Source organism: Aethalodelphis obliquidens, unplaced genomic scaffold (genome assembly GCF_003676395.1).
Source record: "Aethalodelphis obliquidens isolate GAN/ISIS:26980383/991018 unplaced genomic scaffold, ASM367639v1 scaffold12, whole genome shotgun sequence".
Taxonomy (NCBI): Eukaryota; Metazoa; Chordata; class Mammalia; order Artiodactyla; family Delphinidae; genus Aethalodelphis; species Aethalodelphis obliquidens.
In genome coordinates, this window is record NW_020837956.1 from 23836054 (window position 1) to 23861857 (window position 25804).

A 25804-nucleotide genomic window follows, 5' to 3' on the forward strand; every position below is an offset into this window, starting at 1 on the left:
GTCAGTGAACAGATAGATTGGAGGAAATATCTTTAAAGTACGTGGCAGTTTTACTATGTATAACATGCAAAGGATTCTTACAAGATAGTTAAAAATAAGCATCCTCATAGAGTAATGAGCAAATAATAGGAATTGGCATTTCACTAGATGGCAAATCTAAATATTCAATAAACATGCAAAAAGATACACAAAACTCTAGCAGTCAGGATGAAGGAAATTTTAATCATTTCAAACTCATTAATAGGCAAAAATTAAATAGCATGTTAATATCTCTTGTTCACAAGATAAGGAGTATGCTCGTCTATTTCTAGGAGAGATGTGAATTATTTTATTAGCCTTTCTGGAAAATAATCTAATAGTCTTTTAGTTATACACACACACACACACACACACACACACACAAATATTTCTTTGCTTTCAGAACCTATCCCATAGAAAAAAGCACTAGTATATTCATCTTTACTGGAATGCTTATTGCAGCTTTGTTGATTATGGGAAAGCACTGGAAACAAAATATATGTTTATGATCAGGACATTGGTAAATGTATTGAGGGACATTGATACAGGGAAACAATCTGCAGCTATTATAAAGGAGCTAAAACTATGCCAGTTGACTTGGAGAGACTTCCACTTGTATTATGTGAGAAAAGTAAGTTTCAGAGTAGTGTATGTAACTTGGTCACAGTTTTGGAAAACAAATAATGAACCTCTCAGAAAAAACCCCTTATATATGTATTTGTTTGCAGATGATTCTTTGAGTATAATTAACCAGTGGGGAATGGAATTGAAAGGAGAGGAAGAAGGGAGGAGAGGTAAACAGGAAAGAAGTTTTTTAGAAAAAAAATAATATTGCGTTATAAAATAGAAGTGTCCATAATAAGCAGCATGGTATGATACAGTCATGTTTCTGTAAAATTTGACTTACACACATTCTTTTCTAAAAGGACAGGAACGTCAAATTCCACATGATACAATTGGCTTTCTTTCTAAGCTTTCTGTGGCTTATTCTTTGACCCAGGTTGGTCCAGATGGTCTGATGAAGTTAAATGGCTCAGCCCTTAATAATGAGTTCTTCACTTCAGCAGCCCAAGGCTGGAAGGAAAGACTTTCAGAAGGTAAGTGTTCAACTTTACGTGTCTCCTAGGATGTGTATGCACTTGGAGGGCATATTTGCACCTCTGAGCCTCAGTGGGTATTTGCCCAGTTTTGGAAAGCAAAAGATAGAACATTTCATAAGGTAGAACTAGCTATTCTATGTGAAACACATTGCTAGACTTTTATTTAGAGCATGTAACCAGGTTTGGCTCCAGGAGGAGTTCAGCAGCATGTTTCTTTAAGGGTTTAAAGTCACCTGGTAAACTAAAAAATATATAGACTTTTAGGCCCTATTCCTAAAGATTCTGTTTCGTTAATTCTAGCTTAATGCCTAAGAATTGAAATTTTAATAAGCAGAATATAGAATTAGAGTTATTTTATGGTGCTGTGAATCATGGTTTGGTAAGCAGTGAGATAACTTCTTTCTTGCTGCCCAATCTCAATGAAACTAACAGTAAAAAGAATCTAAAAAACTAAGAACTTTTTAAAAAACTGCTTTGAGAAATGTTTCACGTACTATAAAATTCACCCATTTGCAGCATACAGTTCAGTAGCAGCCAGAGCATTTTAATAAATACAGGTTATGATCAAGAATTGCTACCTGTGGTTACTGCTTTGCCGTGTTTCTAATTCTGATCTAACAGATTTATAGAGGGTATATTACAAAGCATAAAAAAGTGATTGATTGACTGCGTAGCGTGTAGTATCGGTCACTATTAGCAGTTCTTAACCCTGACTGCTCATTATAATCACTTGTGGTATTTTTTTAAAATACAGACATCCGGGCCCCAAAAACAATGATTTTGTTTTGCCTGCACTTCAGTGGGTTTTTTTAATATCTCTACTTTTCACAGTAGTTGTTGACTTTTCCCTTCCTGTTTTTCTTTTCAGGGCAAATTCTGTGTAGAAGGGATCTCTTACTGATTACTTTCAACCTTTCTCTTTCTTAAAGATTTCTTTGAGCAGAGACCCCCTTTTTCTGAGTCAGAATCACATGAGCACTTTAAAACATACCTGTTACCAGTACTTTCTTTTAGAATAATTTGGATTTATGTTCCCTACTCCCCAACTTTTAAAAGTAGATATTATCAACAGTGATACCTTGATTATTATGTTACTTTTTTTTTTGCATATGAGCAGTCACTGCTATACCTGTAGTCATGTGATCATATTTCGTGAGCAGCAAAAACTTTGAACACTGTATACATGTGAACAGAATTCAATACTATTTATTCCTCATTCTATCAAGCACAGTAGACACAACCAAAGAGCAGAAATTCAGAAGTTCTGGGTTGGATTCTGACAGCCAGATCCCTCTTCTCCCACTCATATGCCTAGGACTGTGATATCCACTGTCCTCTAACACTTTTCCTTTCCCTCTTCTTACCCCCAGGAGGTCTTAAACTTCAAATCTGCCATTTCCACTTCTTATTCTCTAATGTCCTGGGTATTAGAGAATAAAAAAAAACAGCCTGTCTGAGTCACAGGTTTGACGATGGCCTACCAAGCACATTCATTGTTCTCTGCCGATGGAGTGGGAAGAATTGAGGTGTGGTTGGTAGTTTTGAAGATAAATGGCATATTCAGAGCAGCTGGGTCTTTGGCATATTGAGTGTCTTGTTGCTAGGGCACTAGACTCGTACAGTTTCTGGAACAATTAGAAAACTGACACCTCCAAAATAACTCCCTACTTTTTTTGTTTTTTTGCCATACCGTGCGGCTTGTAGGATGTTAGCTCCCCAACCAGGGATTGAACCTGGGCCCACGGCAGTGAAAGCACAGAGTCCTAACCACTGGGCCACCAGGGGATTCCTACTACCTACCTTTTTACTGGAACCTCAAATGTCTTTAAGCAGGGCCATAACTGTTCATTATGCAGTTAGAGCTAAAAGGCCTAAAACACAGGTTGCCTTGGAGAAACAGAACTTTTTAATAATAAAGTGTCCAGTGGCATTATTTACTGAAAGCCTATGACCAGATGACTATTTTTCCAGTGGAAAAGAAATGACAGACTCAAGGTTTGTAAGAAATCTAGAGGGACTATGATATTTGAAGCAGAGGTGAGGGTTGCTACAAGGAAGGCCCAGAGAAGTGGCCAGTTAACTTCAGCTGCGCACTGGCAACTACATGGAGTGGCGTGCAAGGGTTTTTATTTCACCTGACGGCTCCTAGGTAGTTCCCCTTACAATGAGGAATTTTGGGGAATTTCTGTTACTTTCATGTGATAGTATTCTGACTCCTGCATGAGTCTGTCATGATTTACAAATAGTTGAAAGTAGCAAATAGCGTATTTCTATTGAATATCTTTTTTTTCCCCCTTGGTACATACAGGTGAGTTTACACCTGAGATGCAGGTGAGAATTCGACAAGAGATTGAGAAGGAGAAAAAAGTAGAGCCTTGGAAAGAACAATTTTTTGAAAGCTACTATGGTCAGAGGTAAATATCAAGACAGGTTCTATAAACCAGTGTTAATTCCTATACATACGTCATGTGGTGCTTCATCTTATTACCTTTCCAGAAAATCTAGTCTGCGATTTCCTTCATTTTTTTCCACTAGTTCTTTTTTACCAAGAAAAATTTTTTTTTCCTACGAATCTTAGGTACACAGAGTTGGATTACTCATAATCCTTGACTTTTTTTTTTTTTTTTAATATTTATTTGGCCGTGTCGGGTCTTGGTTGTGGTACATGGGTTCTTCATTTTGGTGTGCAGGCTCTTCCTTGTGGTGCACGGGCTTCTCTCTAGTTGTGGCGTGCGGGTTTTTCTCTCTCTAGTTATGGCGCATGGGCTCGAGGGTGCATGGGCTCCAGAGCACACGGGCTCTCTCGTTGAGGCACTCAAGCTCATTAGTTACAGCGCACGGGCTTAGTTGCCCCGCAGCATGTGGAATCTTAGCTCCCTGACCAGGGATCAAACCTGTGTCCCCTCCATTGTAAGGCAGATTCTTTACCACTGGACCACCAGGGAAGTCCCAGTCCTTGACTCTTAACACATTACCATTGTAGATGGTGTGGTTTCTTTTTTTTTATTAAAAAAAAAAGATTTTATTATCTTGAATTAGAGTCCTTACTTTGAATAGATTGGTTTTTCTTCCAGTAACTTTATAATACATAAGAATACTGAAGTTCTATATATTTTTTTATTGTAGTCAGTTATCCCACAATAGGATAACTTATCCAGAATCACTAAGGAATCCTGTAATATGGACCATTGTATTCAACGTGTAATTAAACAGCCTTTCTTCTGTAGAAGGCACTGGGAGATATTCATAGCTGAAACAAGATACAGACCCTTTTCTCAAGGGGCTATATAGTCTGAGTCAGTTTTTTTCCTAACAGAAAAAAATCTTAAAAATCTTAATGGGGGGATTTCCCCGGTGTTCTAGTGGTTAGGACTCGGAGCTTTCACTGCTGTGCCCCGGGTTCAGTCCCTGGTCAGTGAGCTAAGGTCCCACAAGCCATGCGGTGCAGCCAAAAAAAAAAAAAAAATCTTAATGGGGACACTTAAATAGATGACAGTGGAGCTGTATTGTTTGAAATAGAATTGAACACCCGGAGTTTTAATTGTCTGTTAGTCTCCCTTCCTACCTAATGGCAGCCTTTAAGGATACTCCATAACCATAGCTTGAGAACGAATGGCTCTTTTCCTTATCTCCATGTAGTGTTCATTGATCCCCTTCATGGTCATTTCAGAAGTGATTCTTAATGAGATGAAGAGCGCCGTACACCAATTTTTCTACCTTCTTGGTATGAGCTTTGAGCTTTTCTACAGAAACGAGGGTGAATACATTTAGACCATTTTTATAGGCAGCAGTTATTCCATAAATATTGTTCATTCCCTCCTTATAAGATGGAGCATTACAGCCATTCTTGGGTCTTTCTGTTTTTAGCTATTACTTTTTGCCAGCTTTTTGGAAGGACTATATTTGATTACTGTCCAGATTTGTCCTCAGCCATTCCATCTCAGGGGTGCGGTACTGATTATTGAAGTCACCAAAGAGGGCTATCTTGTTTTTACTTGTTGTAGGAGGAGTCTCTAGTGACCCCTACAGGGTAGCCTAGCTCTTAGCCAGGCCACACTGTGGAAGTCTCACTTGGTCTTCACTCCCAGGATAGCTCAGAGGCACTTGATCTCAGAATTTTAGAGCTATACCAAGTGAAATTTAAACAGGCTTTCCAAAAACTCAGAGTTCTCGTTTTCAACCTCTAGCGAATATTGACAGCCAGCTCTCCTACTGTCTCCCCTGGGTCCCTTAGATTTCTTGGGCCAGCCTTTCTACAGGTACTGCAGAGTAGAGCTGATCACCGTCCAAACCCACAGTCCCAGGGTACATGGGTCTTTGTCTTCTTTAACTTCTCTGTGGGTAGTCTGTGATCCATGCCTCTAGGCAATGTAGCCCCTTTGTAAGCAGAAGTAATAATAATTAACATTATATTGAGCTTTTATTATGTGCTAGGTGCTATTCTAAGTACTGTACATGCATTAATTTAGTTACTCATAATAGCAACAATGTACAATTAAAGAAACTGAGATACAGAAGGCTAGTCACTTACTTATTACATGGATAGTAGGTATCAGAGCTAGGATTTGAATCCAGGCACTCTGGCTCCATACCCTTCACTAATATTAATAATAGTGAAGATGATATATGAAAATTACTTACTAAGTGTCACAGGTTCTTCTAGGCATTGCCATACACCGTTATCTCATATTCAATAACATAGGCCATTTCTCAACTACAATATTTCTTTCTTCCACCTTTTAGTTCTGGCCTGAGCCTTGAAGATTCAAAGAAGTTGACAGCTTCACCCAACGATCCCAAAGTAAAGAAAACCCCAGCTGAGCAACCAAAACCCATGCTTCCTTCAGAGGCCTCTCCTATCAATATAGTCTCAGTAATTCCCCAGTTAGTGTCTAAAGAAGAAGTACTACAGCTGCCATCACCAGTCAGAAAAGAAGAGCATGAAAGCCAAGATAAGATGCAGCCAAAGTCCAAATCCCCAGAGCCCCTGCTTTCCTCAGCTCCCAATACAGATGAGCTTAGCAGCGTCCCTCCCATCAAGTGCCCAAAGGATGAGGCTCTCTTGGAGCAAAAGCCAGTTGCCTCTGCTGAACAGAAGTCTGAGAAAGAGAGTCATCTCACTACAACTTCAAATTATAATAAAAATGAAAGCCAAGAAGCTTTAGTTACATCCCTGAGCAAACCCAAGAGCCCTGGGGTAGAAACAACAGTAGTGAAGCCCATAGTAGAAGCAGGTCTACAGGAGACCACTATGAAAGAGCCTCCATCAGCTCTGGCTGATCACAGCCCAGAAAACCTCAAGAGGAAACCTTCTGTCACCCAAGAAGAGGCCCCTACAAGCTGGGAGAAGAGACCACGTGTCACCGAGGATCGCCAGCACCAGCAGCCATTTCCAGTCTCCCCACAGCCCTTTCTCAGTAGAGGGGACAGGTTCCAGGTGCGGAAAGTACCACCTCTCAAGGTAAGAGAGCGGGAAGAATTGAAAAAGAAAGATGGTCTGAACACTAAGTGTTTGGTTGTACCTACTAAGTTTCAAATATTTGTGGTATTTCTTAATGCAGAAGCAGTTGTATATATTTGATATGCATGTAACTGTGGTCATACACGAGTAAAATTATTAAGAAACAGGCATTTAGAACTGCATCCTTATATGTATATATATAGCTGATTCACTTTGTTCTACAGCAGAAACTAAGACAACATTGTAAAGCAATTGTATTCCAATAAAAAAAAATCATAAATAAAAGAACTGCGTCCTCACAGATCCTTTTTGGGGTTTGAATACTTATTCAGATATCTGAATATCTAATGCAGTCCACCCCCACCCACACCCCTGCTGGCTACTCTTGTATTTTAAGACAGTTATGGAAAGTATTTTGTCTCATGTGACAAAATAAGTATAATAATAAACAGGAGGAGGTCATTGATGTGATTAAGAGATCACATCTTTGTATCAAGAGCCATGATATTTAACACTTTATTGACTGGAGACATATTACGGCCACAGGCATTAGTTTCTACAAAAATCCCCGGTCAATAATGTGTTAATTATTGCTGCCATAACTGATTTGATGTTCTGAGAGCCTGGAACTACCTTTTAGTTCCAACCTTTTAAAGGAAATGTGTGTGGCTGCCATGAGTCACCACTGGTCACTTGAGGGACCTTAGTAAGATGGAATAGCCTTGCTAAGCTCTACTGCTTAGGATATGTGATTAATTGTGTTTTAGCCCTATATTGCTGCATATCAGATCTTTTAAATTTCTATAGCAGTGTCACTACCTTAGTGTGTACTTGGGCTTGTGCCTAACATCAGTTTGCAGTTCATTCTTAATTTTATTAATAGTATTTATTAACACTGTTGTGTCTACTATGAACCCAGGCACTGGGTAGCATTCATTCACATTAGAATATAAGTAAAACAAAATAAGCCAAATAGAAATACTCTTTTCCCTTTTTTATTCAACTTAGACTAACCAAAGTCCTACCTGGAAATATCCCTTGGAAACACTCAGTTACTAGTACTTGACCTGTTTCATGCACTGTGAGACTTCTCGCTCTCATTTTGCACCGTAATAGTATGATGTTCTTCATTACTTTTTAATTTTAAGATTTGTGATTGCAGCACTTAGGAATCTCTTCTTTTTTCTTTTTCTTTTTTTGATATTTTTCTACCATTAGCATACACTGTTATGCTTTGCTAGGGATTCTGAGTTTTATGATAATCACTTGTATTCTTCTTATAAAAATACGAGAAACCTTTCTTTAATGGGTGTCAATTAGAACTTATCTCTAAACCTGAGAGCTGAGTTATAGTCTAGGTTTTACTTTATATAAATGACGCTGGGTAAGAACCATCATTTCTATTTCCTCATCTTTCTGCTAATCCAAAGAGACTCTACACTGAAAACTTAAATCCATTGTGACCAAGTTAATGTTATTTAACTTCTTTCCTTTCTTTTACTTCTTTCTCATTTCCCCAAAAACTTTCCACCAGAAGTTGCTTTAGTAACACTCTTACCTTAGATCCTATCTCAAATCCCATTTTCTTAGACAAAGCTTAATGTAATTTATAACAGAACAAAATCTTTTTAAACAAAACTTAAATAGAAAAACAAAATTTGAATTTTATTACAAATGTTATATATGTATATGTGTATAAAATTATATATGCACATTATATCTATTTTATATATGCATATCTACAATATAAAATGTGTACATATATGTATATAGAGAGATGGACAACTCAAACAGACATTATGTATTTTTCCATTCAGTATACAATTATAACAGAAAGAATCTAATTCCTTTGCTATACCAGGGTAGGGCTTCTCAATAAGTTAAATTGTTGAATTGTTATCAGTGCCTAGAAAGCTTGTGTGGGTTTTGTACTTTAAAAAAAAGTATAACATCTCATTTATTCTATATAAACGGGTAATAGGACTAGTTACCTAAATAACTGAAAATTCTCATTTTTAAGCATTAAAACTTTTTATTTTAACCACTCTTAAGGATTGTCCTTATTTAATCAACATGTTATTAATGATATTCAGTCATTATGATAGGTATCCTTTATTGTGCTGGATATGTTGTTATTCTGAAGATTATTCTAATGTAAGGTTGCTTGTTCCCTATATATGATTCCCCTGCACAACTGTGCTTTTTACTTTCTTGTTTTTAATTTTCTAGTTTTATCTGTTTTTCCCCCTATTAGTTGTCTCTGCTAGATGGTATTACCAAGGGGCAACAGTTGCTTCTTTCTTATTCTGGGCAGCTTCTAAAATACTGTGTGCAGTTGGATGTAAAGTAGATTTCAGCTTTAAGAGAGAGATTGAGTATATCTCATGATGAGAAATATGTGGGCTTTGTGACAGGTGTTACAGAATCCTAGAGGTCTAACTTCTGAATGGCAGAGAATTCTTCAGGACTGCTGACCTTTTTAGAAATGGGTATTGCAGATAATGAAAAATCTTTAGTGACTTTATTAGTCTCAATTTAAGGAGTTCCAGAAAGATGACATGCATTTTCTTAGAGCTCAGCGGCTTAATATGTTTTTAATTACATGTCCTAGGACATCTGTAACAGTTATTTGCTCTTTTAAATTCTTCCAACTATTAGAAAGGCCCAGATACTGCTTCATTCTACTTAATTCCAGTAGCTTTCAAAGTATTGTTTTGAACAGGAGTCAGATTCCTTTTAGGTATAATATTTTATGATATGAAAATCAGTGGTTTCAAACCTAATGATGCATCAGAATCTCGTAAGAAGCTTTCTAGAAATGCATTTTTTCTCTAGGAGTTCTAATTTGTAATTTTAAGGACAGGACTGAGAGGATGTATATTTTTTAAAAGCTCCACAAATAAGTATAATGCCAGCAGGGGGTGAGAATGACATTGGTTAACATTACAGACATTATATACATACCCTGTCATGTGGGTGGGCAGAGTGGATCACACACTGTCTTCCTTCCAGTGCAGTTTAGAAGCCTCTGTAATTTGAGATAATTCAGCCTATATGCTTAGCTGTGCAAGTGTGCGTGTGTAAAAGAGAAGAGAACAAGAATTTTCCTCTGGACCTCGGTAGTAAAGCCAAGGAGTAAAAGACAGTAATGGTGTGCTACTTCTTCATTTCTTCTGTTTCTGTCTTCTCGCTTTTACACACATTTTAAAATGTAGATACCATAGAAAGGTCTCTATCTTAAATGATCAGCTGTTATGAGTAGTAATGACATTAAGAGAGAGCTGTGTTGTAAGAAGAGGTTTGAGGCTTTGGGGTGGGAGTGGATGTCGAGGGAGGGGAGTCCTTGGCACCAATAGAGGAGGTGAAAGGATCCTGGAGACAAACCTTTGTGGCTGTCCCCATGGTTTGGTCTCTTAGTCACAGGCTTCCCGTCCTTGTCATAGGGTTCACTCTACTCAGAATTTGTGTTAATGAAGTTTGATTGCTCTTATAAATGAAAACTAAGCTCTGTTGTTTTTTTCCCCCTAATTCTTTCAGATCCCGGTCTCCAGAATCTCCCCCATGCCGTTTCCTACATCGCAGGTCTCTCCCAGGGCTCGTTTTCCAATCTCCATCACTAGTCCTAACAGAACAGGAGCCAGAACTCTCGCAGACATCAAAGCAAAAGCCCAGCTGGTCAAAGCACAGAGGGCAGCAGCTGCTGCTGCAGCCGCAGCTGCTGCAGCCGCCTCAGTTGGAGGGACCATTCCAGGACCTGGCCCAGGGGGTGGACAAGGTCCAGGAGAGGGGGCTGAAAGGAGAACTGCTAGAGGAGGGAGTCCAGACTCAAACAGAGTCAGTGAAACTGGAAAGGGCCCCACACTGGAACTGGCAGGAACTGGAAGCAGGGGAGGTACGAGAGGGCTTTTACCCTGTGGTCCAGAGACTCAGCCCCAATCTGAGACCAAGACCCCAGGCCAGGCACAGTCTCACAGTGTCTCTGGAGCACAACTACAGCAAACCTCCTCAGTGCCTCCACCATCTGCCATCAGTGGAGCGTGCTCAAGTGTCCCGTCACCAGCCCACGCTAACACACCCCCACCAGCTTTAGGGAAAGTAAGTAATGAAAAACTAAACCCCACCAGGGCGGCAGCCACGGTGGCCTCTCTTAGCCACCCACAAGGGCCCAGTAATGGTAGGCAGGAGAAAGCACCTCCTACTCCAGCAGATCCTGCTCTAATCGCAGGTGCCTCACCTGTTCATTTTGCAGTCGATGGCACAGTTGAGCCCAAAGCAGGTTCTAGTAAGAATACACCAAACCCTCCAGCCTCAGCAGAGATAAGTGCTAGTGCTTCAGTGGACATGACTCCCTCCCCTTTAACATCTTTATTAGCAACAGCCTCTTTAGAGAAGCTTCCTGTACCCCAGGTCGTTGTAACCATAGCACCTACTGGATCAGCTCCATCCTCGAGCACTTTGCCAGCAGCTTCTAGCCTTAAGACCCCAGGAGCTTCTTCAAGTATGAATGGACCCATTTCAAGGCCAAGCTCTAATATCCCTGCTAATAATCCTTTGGTAACTCAGCTGCTGCAAGGCAAAGATGTTCCCCTGGAGCAAATTCTGCCTAAACCTCTCACCAAAGTTGAAATGAAAACTGTTCCACTAACTACAAAAGAGGAAAAGGGGATGATGATAGGAGCACTCGCAGGTACCAGCGTAACAGAAAATAGCACCAGAGAGGAAGTTAATGAGAGACAGTCCCATCCAGCTACACAGCAACTGGGTAAAAGTTTGCAAAGTAAGCAGCTCCCCCAGGTTCCAAGACCCCTTCAGCTCTTTTCAGGTAAGGATCTAAGGGACGCTAGCATTGACACACACCAATACCAAGAAGGACTAAGTAAAGCAACCCAAGATCAGATCCTTCAGACACTCATCCAAAGGGTTCGGAGGCAGAATGTTCTCTCGTTTGTGCAGCCCTCCCAGTTCAACTTCACTCACTCAGGTTTCCAGTTAGAGGACATCTCCACAAGCCAGAGGTTTATGCTGGGTTTTGCTGGCAGAAGGACATCCAAGCCTGCAATGGCAGGTCACTACTTACTTAACATTTCCACCTATGGCCGGGGTTCAGAGAGCCTTAGGAGGACCCATTCTGTAAACCCCGAAGACCGATTTTGTCTAAGTAGCCCCACTGAGGCCTTGAAGATGGGATATACAGATTGTAAAAATGCAGCAGGAGATAGTAGCAGCGGTAAAGAAGATGATACTGATGAGGAAAGTACTGGTGATGAGCAAGAATCTGTTATGGTGAAGGAGGAGCCGCAGGCTTCCCAGAGTTCTGGCAAGTGTGAAGCAAGTTCAGGACCCCACAGTAGAGAAACCCTATCCACCAGTGATTGTTCAGCTAAAAAGAATGTGAAGGCAGAGATGCCAGTGCCTGAGCAAACCACTTTAAGCAAGGAAAATTACCTGTTCACTAGAGGCCAAACATTTGATGAGAAGACCCTAGCCAGAGATTTTATTCAGGCAGCACAGAAGCAGATGGCTCACGCAGTGAGAGGTAAGACCGTGCGGAGCAGCCCTGAGCTTTTCAATTCTACTGCTCTTCCTCTACCTGCAGACAGCCCTACCCATCAGTCTCTACTCCTTCCACCACTGCAAACCCCAAAGCTGTATGGAAGCCCCACACAGATTGGGCCAAGCTACAGAGGCATGATCAACGTCTCCACCTCATCGGACATGGACCATAACTCTGCTGTACCGGGGATGCCTGACTGTAGCCAGGTATCTAGCAATGTCGGTGATGTCATGTCCTTTTCAGTGACTGTCACAACCATCCCTGCTAGCCAAGCTATGAATCCCAGCAACCACGGCCAGACCATTCCTGTTCAGGCCTTTCCTGAAGAGAACAGCATAGAGGACACACCTTCGAAATGTTACTGCCGATTGAAAGCCATGATCATGTGCAAGGGGTGTGGAGCCTTCTGCCACGATGATTGCATTGGCCCCTCCAGACTGTGTGTCTCCTGCCTTGTCGTTCGGTAATGAGACCGGGAGAACACACTGTAAAGAAGGCAGGAAGGGGGAAGGGTTGACAGATGTGGTTTTTGAGTTCTTTTGGAATCACAGAAATAAACTAGGTTTCAGTTGTCTTAAGAGACAAGTGTTACTTAATCAGGAATACAGAGTACAGATCTTACATTTTAGAGGAAAAGCACCTTGTATAGTAAGTCCAAGTCAAGACTTTGTGAATTTGTGACAAGTTTGCACTTACAAAATCATGTAAATATGTCACATCTTGTTTTAACATTTTTCCAGGTGTTTAGGTAATAATGTATTACTTTGACTTCAGATTGATGTTCCACTTCATGTGACTTTGAAAAGTTTAATGCCATGCATGGTGAAAGGAAGCGATTTCCCTTCTGCCCTTTCTTAAGAGGCTAGGAAAAGAAAGGAGTGAGGGAATGGTCTGAAGAAATGACCACTCACGTTGATTATGTCTTGACCGCAGGCTTTACGTAGGTTATTCAGCCTTCACAGGATTTGGATTCAGGGTTTACTCAGTCCCTTTACCTTAGATGGAACCTTCTCAAGTTGAAATTTTTGATAAGGTATTAATTTCACAGGCAGTACTTGAGACTCTGAAAATTCTGACTTGGTTCTTGGCTTCCATAAACGAGTACTATTGCCAGGCACTCTGCTTGCAGTTTGTGGATCCCTGCTGTTCCCTAATCCCACTCCCTTGCCCTGAAGCAGTGTGCATGGTCCATGAAAAGTTTGCCTCGCGGGGCCCCTTGGGTTACCGTCACCTGTGCAGGGCAGTAATTCCAGCAATAATCTCCGAGGATTTAGTCATTCGTGGGAGCTTACAAACAAGTTTGAAATACTAGTATAAAATTAACAGAAAAGCGTTAGTGATAGGGTGATTTGAACTATGTGTTTTGTTGGGTAAGCAGAGTAAAGGTGCAGAAACTGTTGAACTGAACATAAAGAACTTTGGAAAACAATTTTAACACTAGAAACAAAGTAGCCCCTCTCATCCTCTTCTCTCCCAACCTGTTACCTAATGTTCTACAGTTAGCTGTTGCTACAGGTAGAAAAACTCATTAATACCACATTTGCCCATTCTGTTAAACCTGTTTTGACCTCCCAGGCATCTGAGGAATATGGGGGTAATCTTATATATTACTCTGAACATACACGTGTGCGTGCGCACACACACACCGTAAAAGTCAGACACTTTTCCTGTTTTAGAAAACATGTCCCCTCTCTTGGACTACTGCTCTCTACACACTAGAAATTTCTAATGTAAAGGGGCTTTAGTGAATGACTTAGGAAACATCTAGAAAGGAAAAGAAATCAGCTGCAAATTTTTGTTTTTGTTTATTTTTTGTTTCCTTTATGTTGAATTCTGTCTCTAGTGACTAAAGAATTTTTGAGTACATACATTTAGGTCATGGTTAAAGAACATTAAAATAAATCTACAATTTACCAGAATTCGGTATTAAAAAGTTGGGGATTGTCAATGTGTATCATTTGCATATTGATTTCAAATCTCCTAATTTCACGTATGTAAAGGACATACATTATTAGTGCAACCTAGTACAGTCATAGTTGTACTTAATATTCAGGATGTGATATATACAAAATGCAGAATGGTTTTTTGTTTGTTTGTTTCTTTTTGGCGGTACACGGGTCTCTCGCTGTGGTGGCCTCTCCTGTTGCGGAGCACAGGCTCCGGACACGTAGGCTCAGCGGCTATGGCTCACGGGCCCAGCCGCTCCACGGCATGTGGGATCTTCCCGGACCGGGGCACGAACCCATGTCCCCTGCATCAGCAGGCGGGCTCTCAACCACTGCACCACCAGGGAAGCCCCCTGCAGAACAGTTTAGACTCGTTAACTAAGTCACATTCCAGATTAGGGGCAAGTAGGCAGTAGTAATCTTAGCTTTGCACGCATTCTGCTACCCACCCCTCCCTACCTCACCTCCTGCATTATACATACACTCTTTTAATACTTTCAAACCCCATAAGAAACTATTTACTTCTATTTTTTATTTTTTGTTTCTGAGTTTTTTGTGGCCCAAAGCAAATATAGGATTAATATCTGTGTTCTAGTTTCAACCAAGATAATTTGATGTCCTTCTAACTTCCCTTTTTCTTCCAGCACACACATAGCTAAGAGGTAAGAAATCTGTAAGGATCCAGGGATAAGGAGCAAGTTCTCTAGCCAATAACCAGTAGGAGTCAGAAACCATGGTTCTGTTCCCAAACTTTCAGTGCCCTGGGTAATCCCAGGGGGTGTTAAAAAGACCTATTGCTAGTTAAAACTCTCCATTCCCAGCTTTGTCACTCCCCACTTGAGTGGCAGGACTGAGGGGTGGTCTGCTGCCGGAAGTGGTTGACTGTTTCAGAACCGACCCCACGGTGAGCACGAGTTAACCAATTTGGTTTTTCAAAATGATTTTTCTTCTTCACACCTTTCCTATCATAGAAAGTCTCTCCTCCATGGTTCTCTTAATCTGAGGATGGACAGACTAACCAGGAAAGGAGGAAAGGCATCAGGGATTTTCAAGTCCATTTAGAGAGCAAACCATATCGTGCCTATTCATCTTGACCCAGGCTCTTGCAGATAGGTCCTAAGCATTACTGTTCACCAGATTCTCTTTACAGATAATACCCAGCTAATAAAATATTCAATAAATCGTCAAATAGGTACACTGCCTCACTCTTGACTAAATGAGAGAATAGTTAGATTCTCTTAGATTGGTAGAAAATTGAATGCAATCTATCGGTTTCAAAACGGTTTCACATAGAAGGTCATTCATCTTGTGCTGACTGAGCTGAGAAGAAAAAAGAAAAATTACAATCTGGCCCTTTTGAAAATGAAGCAGTAGGAACAAGAAAACCTTTAAATTATTAGAATATGGTATTCCAGTACCTTTAAAGCAGTTTTTATCTTAGGTTTTCAGTTACTTTACCTTTCAATTCAGTCTGAAATGTTTCTAATAAGTGCTAAGCTTATTTTTATGGTATTAAGTTGCACTATTTCCAGTGACTAGTCAGGCATTATGCCTGATGCTTATGCCTCCAGGGTATGCTTCTCAAGCCTTCAGATAACCTTCCACTTCAGGTCACCTTGGGGAGGTGGCATTAACAATATATCATCTCAGTCTTACTTGGGAATGTTCTAAGTTGTCTAGTAGAGAAGACTCCCTAAATTTTAAAGAATTTTCATTAAAATTCTCCATCCTATTAAACAGAAAATAAAGCCAAATAACCTGGAGTTGTTTGCCCTACATAACCCCTGTGTTGAAGATACTGAAGCTGTCTGTGGTACCCCATGTAACATCTTTAAGAATAAGGTCTGGCAGTTGGGAAATTTTTCTTGGGGCAGGGGAAGCATACTTACATGGGCTGGGAAGGCACACAGTGTAGACATTTTAGGAGTTATCACAGATTTAAATAGCCAAAGGAGGACGTCATTGCCTTCCAGGTGAAGGCATAAATTGGTACATTAATAATTGGACCGTTTACCATCCTAATTGCTCTTACTGCCTTTCTTCACCTAAGAGTCCTTAAAGAACTCTTGGGTGAAATTATTTGTTATAATGAGGGGGTCTTCTCTGGTCATTACATCACTCTTTGTTTCTAGAGCTCATTGTCAGTAAGCAGTACCAGGGTTGTTTTCTCTGTGACCTACAGATTTCACAGCAAGGAGAGAAAAGTCTCCCTGTTGCATTACAACAATGTGCTAAGTAAAAAAACTTGGCCAAGGGTAGTTTGCAGCTCAATTTATAGAATAGTCCAAAGAGACTCCGAGAAACATGATGATAGGCAGGGATCTTTCCTACCGTGTTTCAATACCTACATAACCTATTGAAAGAGGACAATAGGTAAAGCAGTTCCTAAAGTTGGAAGTAAGACCTTCATAGATTCTTGGTTACTTATTTTTTTTAATGCTTTACATTTGATACAACTATTAAAGATCAATTTTAAAAATAGCTTTCCAGTAATATATTTTAAGTAATATATATTTTAATATCTATGTAAAAAGTGACAGTGGGAGACTCTGAATTTCTCATATAAGGTATGTTTGATGTAGGGCCTCACTGTTAAGGCACAAATTATTTCAAAGGAAGTTACTCTAAAGACACTCAGATTATTTCCAAAAAAATGCAATAAGGGGAAGAGTTTTGGAGTTTATTTTTTATTTTAAAAGAAAATTGACTTATTTACCACAAGCTATTTTTTTTTTCCTTCTGGCTAAAAGATTTGTACAGACTGGTTTGGTAAATGCTAAACTTTTGTGTCTTTTGCCTTTTTAAAGGAATTGTTAACATTGGAATTGAGGGTATGTACAGAGAAGTTGGTGTCAACACCATTTAAAAAGTCATATTTTTTCACAAATATAGAAAAATCATTTTACATAAGAATTTTAAGTATTTGCAATAAATATATGTATATAGATTGTATGTATTCATATATTCTTATTTTTCATTTTATTATTAAGTAAAAGATAATTAAAGTGGAAATAAAAACCTTGGAGTTTTCGGTGCATCTTGAGGTCTGACATACATGTGAAGGTGGTGTGGGTAAGGGCCCTCAGTTGTTGTCTTATACTACTATTGGAAGATTACCAACAGATTGCATAGTAGATAGTAAAATGAGGAATTTGGTGATAAATCAGGGTAGCGTATTTCTTTCAGAACTCTAGTAAAAATATTAAATTCTCCTAATATGTCTGTCTCTGTGCTTTCACCCTTGAACTGTTCTCTCTCCTAACCACCTAATGTTACTGGGAAAGTAAAAACAAAACAAAACACAGTGCATTGTTTTTTAATGTGCCCATTGTTTGCTTCTAAGACAAAGAATGGCAAGAAAATATCTCGGGGTGGGGGTGGCGGGAATAGGTTTTCCTTTCTCCACAGTGGTTAATAATTCATTAGCAAACATTCACTTCCACCACCTTCCAGGCCATAGGGTTTATGTGAAGAAATAATATCGTGAAGATAATAGAAAAGTTTTTTTCTGTTTCCCTCCTTTGAGAAGTGAGTTTTGTAGCCAGTTTTATGTCCTTCCCAATTGATCTGGAGATAGAAGGGCTAAGAGAACTTGAATGTTGATCTCCCTAATGTCAGGAAGAGTGTTTATGGAAATGAGGACTTAACCAAAACGTTAGGAGAGGTTAACCATACCTAGAGATAATCGAGTCCTGCTGTCCAAGAGAAGTCATTTTGTGATTGTAAATATTTAGTTTTAGGATATGATTGAGGAAGCAAAAGGATACCTAGATAGTCTCTGGGAATAAAGGCGTATAGCCCGTTCTTTAAAAATGAATAATATATAGCTTTATTGGTGACCTGAAAGGAAATAAGGTCAGAGTTTGAAGAATATCTTAATGACCCATGAAACACTTTTAATTGTAGTTCACTAGTTCTCCCCACAATTGCTCAGTTGTGGTTATTTTAACTGATAAAAACAGCAATTTTTGGAAATTAGGATACTTGAGAATGCTTCCCGCCCCCCATAAGGCCACGCTCTGTGGTATGCAGGATCTTAGTTCCCCATCAGGAATAGAACGTGTGCCCCCTGCATTGGGAGCACAGAGTCCTAACCACTGCACCACCAGGGAAGTCCCAAGAATGTTTTTTAAAAGACGGCCTTACTATTTTTCAAAAATTGAAAATTCAGACATAGGGCTTCCCAAAGACATTGAGAATAGTTTAGATGTCTAAGAGAACAGTGCTAAATCTTCGCTGAAAATACACTATCTCTAAAGGAAAAATTTTAAGTCTCAGGGAACATCTGCATCCTCGTAATTCCCATATATGGTAGATACGAATGAAGGTGAAATATTTAAATGTGTGTGAACCAGTTCATGATGACTGTTTACAAAGACCACCCCCCCCAATTTCTAATATGTACTTACTGTTATTTATTCCTACCTCATAGGAAGTAACATTCATATTCAGGTAATGACATAGGACCCTAAGGTATAGTTGGACTGCAGTTAATTGAGAAAGAGCAGTACATCACAACACAGCTTCAACTTGGATCCCCAGCTTTCCTTTATTTACATCACAGAGTCTTAGAAACCTGTGTTCATCGCTTTTAACACTAGTTGACCAAGAGTGGTCTTCACAAATCAAATTTCGCATGTTTCTAATTCTTGTACATAAATCATGTTATTCACTAATTCAAATACCTTTTGAACATCTATGTGCTAAGCACTGTGCTAAGGTTCTGGTTAAGCAAAGGTAAAGAAAAGCAGTCATGTAAGTTGTAAAAGGTCTTCCTAAAAGTAGTAACCATACAGCACATGTCTAGTTCACAGCTCAAGGAGTAATATATGCTACGTTATTTCCCAAGACGTGTTGGAAGTTTAAGAGTAAATGAACTACGAAATAGAAGCATTTGAGGCACTTGGCAAAACATGAAGAAAGAAAAGAAAGGCATTGCCCCTACATGAAATTACAGTGTGGAATTGAGCCAGGTTGATAAAATTTACCTTTTTTTGACAACTGTCACTGGAAGATCTAGAGATTAATCAGAATTTCAAGGAATCTCTTGGTAATACCTAAATTGAGAAAATCAGGCCGAAAGCAATCCCTTTCAATGAATACTGTTCAGTATGCCAGTAAAGATGCTTCATCTTATGTTCAGCTAACCCTTTCAAATAACAGTTTGGTAAATAATGCAGCTTTCCTGTCAAACCCAAAATAAGCTAAAGGGAATAAAAAAACATAACCTTGATTTTCATCTTATAGACTGGTGAGAAGGAAGTGTATTCATTTAAAATTGTTAGAGATATTTCATCCCCTTTTTCCCTCCATAATGGATAAAATTACTGTTCTTTTTCTTCTAATATTGTAGAATTGACTTTTTTTTTCCTTTCTACTTCTAAGTCACAACTTGCATTAAAAGAGGCTTCAGCCGGACACTACCCCTTATAAAGTGGCCTAAATCCTAATTCTTTAAGACTTTCTGGTAGAAAGGTTTTAAAAGGATAAATGAATATATTTTGTCAGTGCTTATTATTGAACTTTCCTTACCTGGGTTACTGGATTTGCAACTTGAATTCTGTATTCCAAAATATCCATGTTCACCTTTTAGTCAAAAATTATGAGGTGTATTCCACCATGTAATACAGTCTCAACTCTGTCCAGGAACTAGGAGGGCAGATATCCTGTATTTTCCTTATACTTAGTGACATTAAACAGAAGATTGGGTTTCTTTCATAGGGACTGTATAAACTAAGGAATCTCTATACCTCTGTGTATCTTTCAGTCTTAACCTAAAAAGGGAATCCCTACAAAGATTTCCTTATAACAAAAAGGACAGACTAACCCTGGAAGAGAGAGATGATGAGCTGTGGAGATGGGCTGTGACTAGATAGTGGGTTGTCCTGAAGAATAACTGCAAACTCAACTTTCCTGGTTCTTCAAGCTCAAAAGAAACTAAAGGGAATTTTTTAAATCCTGACTTTCATCTTGACTACGAAACCTATCCAGTGCCTAGGAGAGAAGAAAGGTAAACCCAAGACTGGATTTAAGATAGATTTAAGTAAACTAGGAATTATTCTTTCCCTTTTACCGAATTTTTTTTTTTAAGTTTTGGGTTCCCATAATGTAATGAATTGCCATGAGTGGAACATGGAATTTGATTTGAGGCATTTTGTGGGCTAATAGTTTTCTGTTGAACTATATTGTCTATCTAGTGACAGCTTTTGCCACTGCTCAGGATTTAGGAGTGTGCACCTGTGTCTTAGTGACACAAACATTGGCTCATAAATACTATATTAAACCAACTTGAGTCAGCACTTTATTAACTTTAATCATGGATCCCTTTTTAAATACTTAATATTTAAAATTCAGATTAGCCCAATAAGAAAGCAATGCATTTAATGTCAAAATGTCTGAAGGTAACTATTATTTTACACACAGTCTACGTCCTTCCTACGGAAAGTGTGGTACATAAAATTTTACATTTCTTGGGTCAGTTCTTTTCAAAACACCAGTGTCTAATGTTTTCAGATACCTAGAGCTTGGGAATGCTGGAGTTGGACTTGGACCCCAAGTCAGCAGTTGTTTTCATTTTAGGTTTTCAGGCATAGCAATTTGAAGTGACCCCATCTGAACCTATATGTAATCACTTTGAACAAGCTTTAAATTAATGAAACTCTTCCAGAGTCTCAAATTTGGTCACCTGCTTGTTGCATAAGGAGACAGATTCTGGGCTGGGCAGGACCTGACAATTTGTTCTCTGATAATAAACTACTGATTGAAGAGCAAGTTTGTTATTAGAGACTTAACGAAATTTCTAGAACCCATGAAAGATCTAGAGTACATGATAAGTGAAACTCTAGAAATTAAAAACCTTTCTCTTAGCCATAAGTGCTATGACCTATTTTTTTTAAACCCGTCTTAATTCTGTGACTCATTGCATCATACCTTAAGAGAAATCAGAATGGAAGAAATGACCTTATGTTGGTCTTACTTTAAAATCTTTGTGCACATAGGCCTTAGCACTTTGACAGATAAAGCTCTGCCTTTTAGCTCCTTCTCACTCTTGTCTTTATTCTTCCCACTTTTAGACTGTTCCTTTTATTGGTCGTATAAAACTACCTTCAGAATTGAATGTATAATAATGTTTCTGCACATGGACAAACTGTATTTTAATGACTCATTTTATGTGTAATAAAGGCATACAGTTTTACTCCAGTGACTGTGCCTTTTCTTTTCCAAAGAAACCAGACACCATATTGAATGATTTACCTGCTTGTTTCCCCTTCCCCTACCTGATTGCACAGTTGTCCCTGGGTCCTGGCTAAATTTGGGTACTACAGAGAATGCCAGTCTCTTCAGGCAACACGCAAAGAGAGTTAAAGGACTCAACATGAGCCATAAAGAGGGAATGTATTTCAAAAATTAAAAGGACACCTATACTACAAAGCTACAGTAATCAAAACAGTGTGGTAATGTCATAAAGACAGGCATAGAGGTAAATGGAACAGAATGGAAAGCCCAGAAATGAACCCTCAAATATGTGGTCAAATAATTTTTGACAATGGTGCCAAGAGAAGTCAATGAGGAAAGGGCAGTCTTTTCAGTAAATGTTGGGAAAATGATATCCACATGCAAGAGAATAAAATTGGATCCTTTCTCTACACCATATATAAAAACTAACTCAAATGGATCAAAGACCTAAGAGCTAAAACTCTTAAAACAGGGAAATCTTCATAATTGGATTTGACAATGATTTCTTGGATATGATGCCAAAAGCACAGGCAACAAAAGAAAAGATAAATTGGATTTCATTAAAAATTAAAAACCTGTGCATCAAAGGCCACTATCAACAGTGAAAAGGCAACCCACAGAATGGGAGAAAATATCAGTATTTGCAAATATTTCATATATTTAATTTAAAAAATCAGTATTCAAAATATATAAGAAATTCCTACAACCCAACAACCAATTTAAAAAGTACTTGAATAAAGGACTTCAGTAAAGGACTTGGATAAATCTCCAAAAGATACATACAGGTGGCCAATAAGCACATGAAAAGATGCTCAACATCACTATTCACTAAGGAAATGCAAATCAAAGCTACAATGAGATACAACTTCACACACATTAGGATAGCTATATTGATCGTCAAAAAATAAAACAGTGTCAGCAAGGATGTAGAAAAATTGAATGCTTGTGCATTGCTGGTGGAAATGTAAATAGGTGCAACCACTGTGGAAAACAGTTTGCTTCTCAAGACAATTAAACGGAAGTACCTTATGATCCAGCAATTTCTGGATATACACCCAAAAGAAATGAAAGCAGGAACAGATATTTGTACACCAATGTTCATAGCAACATTATTCGCAATAGCTAAAAGGGGAAACAACACGAATGGATAAATAATGTGGTATATACATATGAGGATATTATTCAACCTTAAAAAGGAACGAAATCCTGACACATAATTCAACATGGATGAACCTTGACATTATGCTCAGTGAAATAAGCCAGACATAAAAGGACAAATACTGTATGATTCCACTTATATGAGGTACCTAGAATAGTCAGATTCCTAGAGACAGAAAGTAGAATGGTGGTTGCCAGGGAATGAAGGTAGAGGGGGATGGGGAGTTAGTGTTAAAAGTTCTGGAGATGGATGGTAGTGATGGTTGCATAACAATGTGAATGTACTTAATGCCAAGTGTACACTTAAAAATGGTTAAAACAGTAAATTTTAATGTGTATTTTACCACAATAGAAAGCAAAACGAAACTCAAAGTGGTTAGAGAAATAAAACTTGTGAGACATTTTCTGGACAACATGAGAATGTTTTTTGTTTTATAAATTTATTTTTTTATTATTTTTGGCTGTGATGGGTTTTCATTGCTGCGCGCGGGCTTTCTCTAGTTTCAGGGAGTGGGGGCTACTCTTCGTTGCGGTGCGTGGCCTTCTCATTGCGGTGGCTTCTCTTGTTGCGGAGCACAGGCTCTAGGCGCACAGGCTCAGTAATCGCAGCATGCGGGCTCAGTAGTTGTGGCTTGTGGGCTCTAGAGCACAGGCTCAGTAGTTGTGGCGCATGGACTTAGATGCTCTGCAGCATGTGGGATCTTCCCAGATCAGGACTCAAACCCGTGTCCCCTGCATTGGCAGGCGGGTTCTTAACCACTGCACCACCAGGGAAGTCCCAAGAATGTCTATTTTAAAAAGGCTTTAAGGAAATAAAGAATGTAAGTTCTGCCAATGGAGTTAAAAAAGGCCCTGTAGCACTAGAGAAACTAGTGATGACCTTAGAAGAAGCCATGTATCTTTGAAGGAAGCAAAGCTCTTGGAGACCACCCTGTGCAATGACTCAGAAAAGTGTCCTTGGACCTAAGAAGTTATAGCTGAGAACAGAACCAAGTACAACCAGGAACCCAAAATGTATCATCAGTGCTGAAGGTTACCAGGAATTGATGACAAGAAGCAAGCACTTTTAAAAATAAGCAAAACTATTAACCATCCTCCTCTGACATATTAAGCAATTCTAGGGAAGAGTAGAATTCTTGTAGTGGACATCTTTTGTTGATCTGAGAGGCAAAAAGCTACTTCATTTTTTAAATGTGCGCTTTAAAATGTTTTACTGAAGTCAAATACCTCTCTATGTGAGCTACTTCCGTTTCTTTGTGAATTGTCTCAACAGGACTTCCCTCAAGTTTCCTATTAGAGTGTTCCATTAAAAAATTTTTTTTAAATTGAGGTATAGTTGATTCACCATATATTAGTTTCAGGTGGACAACATATTAATTCAAAATGTTTATAGATTATACTCCATTTAAAATTATAAAATATTGGCTATATTCCCTGTGCTGTACAATATATCCTTGTAGTTTAGAGTGTTCCATATTTTCCTCAGTAAGTGTTCTTCATATAATAAGGATATTAATTTTTGCAATGTTTGTTGCACATATTTTTCCTAGTTTCATGTCCCCCATTCTTGTTTATAGTCTGTTTTGCCATACAGAAACATTTAAATTTTCTGTAATTAAATTGATCATTCTCCTTAAAGACATTTGTTTTCATGATGTGCTTAAGAAGCCTTTTAACAATACATTGTAAAAAATTTAACCCCTGCTTTTTTTCCCTAGTTCTCCTTACTGTTTAAATGTTTTTAGCAGTTCTATTAAAGTATGACTGATATATAACAAACAGTACATATTTAAAGCATACAATGTGATAAGTTTTGACATATTTTACCACCACAATCAAGATTATGAACACAGTTGTCACCTCTACAATTTCCTTGTGCTTCTTTGTAGCCCCTCCAGCCTTGCTGACACCGTCCCCAGGCAACCACTGATCTTTCAGTCACTACAAATTAGTTTGCATTTTCAAGAATTTTATACAAATGGAATCATACAGTATGTTTTTGTTTTGTTTTGTTTTTGTTTTTTGGCTGCACTGCACGGCTTGTGGGATCTTAGTTCCCCGACCAGGGATTGAACCTAGGCCCTTGGCAGTAAGAGTACAGAGTCCTAACCGCTGGCCCGCCAGGGAATTCACAGTATGTATTTTTTACTGCTTGGCTTCTTTCACTCAGTACAGTTATTTTGACATTCATCTGTGTTGTCACCTGTATGAGTGGTTCATTTCTGTTTATTGCTGAGTAGTATTCTATTGTGTGGATGCACTGCAGTTTATCCATTTACCTGTCAGTGGACATCTGAGTTGTTTCTAGGGTTCGGCTATTACAAATATAGCCACTGTGAACATTTATGTACAACTCTTGGTACGGATATATGCTTTCATTTCTCTTGGGCAAATACCTAGGAGTGGAACGGCAGGACAATACGGTAGGTGTTATGTTTAGCTTTTTAAGAAGCTGCAAAGCTATTAATATTTTGCGAAGTGATTGTAGTACTATTTTAAATCCCCACCAATGGTATAAGAGATCTAGTTTCTCCATATCCTCGTCAACATTTGGGTCAGTGTTTTAAATTTTAGCCGTTTTAACAAGTGTGTAGTGTTATCTTCCTAATGACTAATGTTGTGGAACATCTTTTTATGTGCTTATTTGTCATCCATATACCTTTTTCCATGGAGTGTCAGTTCAACTCTTTTGCCCGTTTTTCCAATCATTTAGTCCTTTGATTTCCATATGAATTATAGAATCGGATGTCAGTTTCTATACAAACAGCATTTTGATTAGGATTGTGTTTATGATATACATCAATTTAGAGAGAATTGAGATCTTAACAGTATTTCACCATCAACCCATTATTCCATTTATTTATATGTTCTTTAGTTTCTCTCAGCAATGTCTTATAGGTTTCAGTAAATAAGTCTTTTGTATCTTTTGTCAGATTTAACCCTACATTAAAGAATTTTAATGATATTGTAAGTGGCAATTAAAATTTTTTTCAATTTAAAAATTAACACAATTTTTGAGTATCGGTTGGTAGATATGATGAAATGATAATTGATGGAAAACATTCAATTTATATTTTTATGCTGATTTTATATTCTACCTTGCTAAACTCACTTATTAGTTTTATTATCACTTATTAGCTTCTTTGTACATTCCATCAGATTATAGATGACTGTTATCTCCAAAGACAAAAAGTTTTATTCTGGATAACCTTTCTTTTTCTTACCTGACCTCACTGGCTAGAACCTGTAGTACAATGTAGAATAGAAATGGTGAGAGTGGAAATCCTTTTTCCTTATCTTACAGAGAAAGCATTTAGTATTTCATATTAAG

The 25804-nt window shown here is 38.5% G+C and overlaps 1 protein-coding gene across 3 annotated transcripts in view; it reads left to right on the top strand.

Moving 5' to 3' along the window:
- ASXL2 (ASXL transcriptional regulator 2) overlaps positions 1–14249 on the top strand; it is a 126658-nt gene extending 112409 nt beyond the window's left edge. For all 3 annotated transcript variants that reach the window (XM_027113655.1, XM_027113654.1, XM_027113656.1), the window contains 4 exons: positions 1019–1115; positions 3427–3532; positions 5862–6579; positions 10117–14249. In XM_027113655.1, coding sequence (XP_026969456.1) covers positions 1019–1115; positions 3427–3532; positions 5862–6579; positions 10117–12600 — 3405 coding nt within the window. In that variant the 3' untranslated portion in view covers positions 12601–14249. The remainder of the gene's footprint in view (positions 1–1018; positions 1116–3426; positions 3533–5861; positions 6580–10116) is intronic.
- The last annotated feature ends 11555 nt before the right edge of the window (positions 14250–25804 follow it).